The 5,696-nt window shown below is 46.1% G+C and overlaps 1 protein-coding gene across 1 annotated transcript in view; it reads right to left on the reverse strand.

Annotated features, from left to right (window-relative positions):
* PLEK (pleckstrin) overlaps positions 1-2,759 on the reverse strand; it is a 39,440-nt gene extending 36,681 nt beyond the window's left edge. Inside the window, exon 1 of the mRNA XM_004710251.2 lies at positions 2,488-2,759. Coding sequence (XP_004710308.1) covers positions 2,488-2,529 — 42 coding nt within the window. The 5' untranslated portion in view covers positions 2,530-2,759. The remainder of the gene's footprint in view (positions 1-2,487) is intronic.
* Between the last annotated feature and the right edge of the window lie 2,937 nt (positions 2,760-5,696).

Here is a 5,696-nt window from a genome sequence, read left to right on the forward strand (position 1 = left end):
AATGTTTTGAGAATGATGTACAAATGTGCTTTACACAATTGATGTGTGTATGGATTGCAATAACAGTTGTATGAGCCCCTAATAAAATGTTTTAATAAATAAATTAATTAAATATGAGTACAGGAGGCAGGGGTGGTTCCATGGTAAAATTCTCACCTTCCATTCTGGGTTCAATGCCTGCCCAGTACCTTCAAGGGCAGCCCCCACTCATCTGTCAGTGGAGGTTGGAGGGTTGCTATGATGAGCACCTTTCAGTGGAGCTGCCAGACTAAGACAGACTAGGAAGAAAGATCTGGTGACCTCCTTCCTAAAGCCAGCCAGTGAAATCCCTATGGATTATAATGGTCTGTTGCCACCCTGCCTGGGGGTGTCCGTGAACAGCAGGGGGTGGGAATCGACTCGATGTTAGCTGAATCAGGGGGTTGAGCCAACAACAGCAATAGCAAGCTATGAGCACAAAGACTTCATAAGAGCAGCATCTCTTATTAAGACAGTTATTAAATAAGACACTCTAATTAAAAGAAAAAACATCTTGCGGGCAAAAAATGCATTCCTGTTCCTTACTCCGGATGCTAGCCCAAGCAATGAGGAAAGAAATAAGTCAACATTAATGACTAGCATAGAACATCAGAGAGTATTCAGTGCCTACTCTGAGCCATTTGCAGTCAGCGTTCACCTCTGTGGTGTTTTGTTTTGTTTTTCCAAAGGATGTTTCCAAGTGGTGCCAGCTAGAAGAAAATTCAGCCGAGGGCTCATTTATTCTGCAGCTTTTATCATAATTCTTACACCAAATAGGCCACATCCCCTAATGTAGATTAAGAGAGCCCTGGTGGTGCTATGGGATCAGCAGTGGCCTGCTCAACCAAAGGTCAGTGGTTCAAACCCACTGGCCGCTCCTTGGGAGAAACAAAATGAGACCGTGGGCTCAGGTGACAATGTGTAGTCTCAGAAACCCTATTTAGGATCACCTTGAGTCAAAATCCACTCAATGGGAATGGGTGAAGTGAAGTTAGATTAAGTAACTCTGGTGCTACAGTGGTTAACTGCTCAGTTGCTAACACAAGGTCAGTGGTTCAACCCACCAGCCATTCCATGGGAGCGATATTTGGCCATCTGTGTCCAGAAAGATTGTAGCACCTAAAGCCCAAGGGAACCGCTTGACTGTGTCTATAGGGTGGCAATGCGTCGAAATGAACTGCAATTTTGTTTTGGGGGCAATTGACATCAAATTTGCTTTAAGAAAAATTCTGGGGTAAGAGACAGGTCCCAGAACCAGAACTGGAGAGTAAGTTCTAGGTCCAGCTCTGTGACAGCCATGTGATCTTGAGCCATCAGTGAGGCCCAGGGTCTCTCTTTCTTCTTGAGTAAAGTGAGGGACTTGAGCCGGAAGACCTATGATCTCTTCCGGGCAGCAGTGTGCGCTGTCTAATCCCTCTAGGCAGCGCATTTCAGACTACACTGCCCAACAGAGCCTCGTTACAACACGGAGTGTCTAAAGGAATCAGCTGAGTGCCACTCTCTGACCCCCTCAGACTGAGCTCAACTTGAATAGGCGTTTACCAAGGTGTGGCCCGCGTGCAAGCCCTGATTATGAACTAACACGGTGAGGAGTTTCACAATGACTCGGGCATCCGCCCACTGTCCAACACAAGCCAACAGTGAGAAAATCAGCTCTCCTGGGCACCTCACCACGAGACTCAAGTGTTCTTGAGCAATCCTGCGCCTGTATCTCCTCATCTTTAAAAAGGGGGCAACCACCACCTTCAGGACCTGTCATCTACCCCCCACTAAGATCTGTGAGGGCAGACGTTGCACCCAGCTCTAAAAAGATAGCATTGTTAATGACCTGATGTCAGGCCTGCGCAAGAAATGAACTCTAGCTGATACCGAGGACTCAAATAGAAATTAACTGTTTAGGGGGAAAAATGATGGCAACATATGTCCAAATATGCTTGATCCAGTTGATGTATGGGTGGTTATAAGAGCTGTAAGAGCCCCCAATAAAATGATCTTTTAATAAGAGAAAAGAAAACGAAATAAACCCTAATGATTGTATCATTATGTCAACTCACATTTAAACCCTTTCCTCTTTCCCCACACCCCTGCTGCTCACGATAGAGAAGTGAGGACTTGAAATAGGAAACTCACGGGCCCTCTAAGCAACCCTGAGAGCAGAAGCGTCTTCTGGCCGAGTTCCTTTGTGACTCTTGTAAAGAATGGCCTCTCTCCCAGGCCTTCTTGTCTGGAGCTCCCAGGCCCACAGCCGAGGCTCTGTGTGGGGTCGGAGCCAGATAGCTCACCTCTCAGACACAGAATGTAGTGGAACGCACCCAGTCTGTCCCCCCAACACTCTACACGCCAGGGTGCCTTCCTGTTTCAACCCAGTAGGTTCGCTATGAAATGCTTCTAAAATGAGCGGGAAGGAAGGAAATGCAGCGCTGGACACCCACCCTCCCCTCCCCGGTGTCCGTGGCCACTTGGACTTACCCTCTTGACCAGGTAGCCCTCCCGGATTCGCTTTGGCTCCATGTCGACGGTGGACAGCAGACAGGCGGAGGAGAACACTTTCAGGACCGGCCTCTCAGAGCTCACCCTCCTGTGGGAGGCAGGGCTCTTGTGGGTTGCCTTTTCTAAAGCAAGGCCCCTTTCACAATTTCCCCTGGCCTGGTGAGCGCATGATCACATCCTCTTCCCCTAACCCGAGGAGAAGCTCGGAACCAGGAACCGCAGAGCTGGGCAGTCCAGGCTTTGCTCAGGCTGGAGACTCCTGAAAGTAGATAGTGAAAGACGAACTCAGCCCAAAGGCGCTCTCTCAGGCCATCTAGTTAAAGAAATCCCAAAGGAGGGAGGGCGGCGGGTGCACGGAAGAAGAAGCAGAGCAAGAGGGCTCATAGGCGGAGGTAATTGTTCTTTAGATCCCGGCGTGCTTGATCAAAAAATGCCAACTCTTTGGCCAAGCCTCGGTATACGGCAGACTGTGAACAAGCCTTCCTCCGATCTAAAGGGCGTGCTTCTACATACAATCTCCTTTCTTGGATTACTGGCTCAGCATGCATGAGGAATATGTATGGTGAAAGGATCTATCTCGGCCACACACGTTTCTTGATTTTCAACCAGGCAGTAGTCCTTGTCCCTATCAAACAATTGCTTCATGTCTACGTATAGGCCCCGCAAGAGCACAATTAGGGTTTGGAGTCCTTCTGGCACAATGTTATCATATAATGTGTTATGTGACACATGGTGCAGTGACTTTGTATGTGAATTAGAACATTTAAATATAAAAAGGAAACATCTGTCTGGTATTTTCTGCTTTCAGCAAAGACCCATCTGACAGCAACAAGGATCTCTGCAATTGTACTAATGCATAGTTTTAAATTATCTTCAGCAAAATTCTACTTGCATGTGATTATTAATACAAAACATAATAAACAAAAAAAATGACAAGAAGTCCAGAACAAAGGTAACTACTTCGAGGGGACTGACTTACCTGTGCTGGGAACCACACAAGGTGGTTGTCAGCCTATATATACCATGCATTTAGTCCTCACAAGAAAGTCAGAGAGGAAGATACGGGGATAAGTCAAAAAGTATTACTATTAACGTTTTAGTTCGTATATTCAAAGGTACATTCCAAACAAAATAAGTTTAAACATATCTCTGCAGTCAATGGATGGCGGCCAGCAAATTTTCCCAGCAATACATTTGTCTTAGTGTGATGACCAAAAAAGTCCAATCACAACAGTGACTTCCAAGGACATACATTGGGCCAGTTCAAGGTTGAGAGGTCAGCTCAGAAGGTGATTGCAACTGTTTGATGGACTCCCATAAGCATCAGCTTGATGGACTTTTTCAAAAGATGCAGGAGGAGCACGGGGACTTATTAGGAAGTAGTCTGGCGAAAATTGAAAACAAAACTGGTAAGGGAAAAGCCCATTGCAAAAAGTACCTGCTGTCCTTCCAGGGCACCAAAGACTGGCCGAGGAGAGTTTCGTGGGAAACCTTCAGCCTACAGCCATGATTTTGCTCTTTCAGGTTGTTGTTTTGTTCCCCAAATTCAAAGAACATTGAGACAGAAAACAATATAAGTCCCCTAAGGGTGCCCAAATTGTCATTGTGACATGCTGTAAATCAGAGCAGAAGTTTTCAGGGGATTCACTGCCCTGCAGTCCATTCTGACTCATGATGACACTGTAGGACAGAGTAGAACTGCCCCTTTGGGTTTCTGAGACTTTACATCTTTATGAGACCAACACTCTCTCTCGCTGCCATTGAGTCAATGCTGACTCATAGCAACCCCCTGTGGGTTTCCAAGACTGTTTTACGGTTTATGAGAGTAGAAACCTAGTCATTCTCCCTCAGAGCTGCTGGAGGTTTCCAACTGCCAACCATGTAGATCACAGCCCAACTCGTAACCGCTGTGCAACCAGGGCTTCTTGCAAGTACAGACAAGCCTCGTCTTTCTGCCTGGGAGTAGCCGGTAGGTTTGAGTTACTGACCTTGTGGTTAGCAGCTCCGTGTTTAACCCACTATGCCACCAGAGCTCCTCAGAATAGCAAGATGGAAACACCACCTTCAGATGGGTACAGACCTAGAGGGAGAATATGTTGAGGAACAATGGCTTTACATTTTGACACTTCTGTTTAATAAAGGTGCTCGTTTAATGTACTCTCATAGAATATCATGACTGTCTTGGGGAAACTCCGGCCCAGAGGGAAAGGGCAAAAGGGCAAGGAGGGCACAGCCAGAACCAGAAGAGCAGGGAGTGAGGGCCTTGTGGAGTCCCACACAGTGCGTGTAAGAAGACGTCTGCAGCCAAGTAAGCTTCAGAAACCACACACTATGGTCCTATCTTGGGGACGCCCCAGGCACATTAACAGCAGATAAAGACCCTCCTTCCCAGAAGTACTACAGCAGAGGGGCCTGTGGTGACCTTAATCCTGCGTTTCCCAAAGTTATCTGACCACCAGGATCCTTTGATCATTTCCTATTACCACTCTGGAAAGATTCCTATCATCGATTTCAGAAAAGATTCCTCCTATTGATTTCAGAAATATCATTCTGAAGACAATGCCTATTATCACTCTGAAAAGCCAACGCGCTACAAAACAAACTGAGAGGCATTCACCTGGCTGTGTGAAGACGGATAGGTGTTTTTCGTCATTTATGACCTCAATTTTCCCATTTGTAAAACAGGGCTAAAAATTCCTGTGGTGTGAAGCTCTTCTGAAGATCGATTGGGATGATGCCTGTATGTGTTTAGAAACATGTCTGAACATAGTAACTAACCGTAACTGCTACCCGTTCCTCACCTTTAAGGCAACTCTCTGTTACCCTAGCTAGGGCTGATCCTTGCCAGTGATCTTAAAGCCACCAAGTGACACAAATAATCACAGTACCAGGCTTCCTATTTCTTCTTTTCCTCATTATACAGGACAAGGTTCCTTGGTTGCAAATAACAAAAACCTAACTCCGGCTAATATAACTCAAAAAAACTCACCACCATCGAGTTGATGCTGACTCATAGTGACCCTGGAGGGCAGTGTGAAACTGCCCCTGTGGGTTTCTGAGACTGATTCTTTTTTTCTTTTTAAATCATTTTATTAGGGGCTCATACAACTCTTATCACAATCCATACACACATCAACTGTGTAAAGCGCATTTGTACATTCATTGCCCTCATCATTCTCAAAACATTT

This window comes from Echinops telfairi, unplaced genomic scaffold (assembly GCF_000313985.2).
Source record: "Echinops telfairi isolate 266 unplaced genomic scaffold, ASM31398v2 ScPeMD7_2573;HRSCAF=3158, whole genome shotgun sequence".
NCBI classification, from domain to species: domain Eukaryota; kingdom Metazoa; phylum Chordata; class Mammalia; order Afrosoricida; family Tenrecidae; genus Echinops; species Echinops telfairi.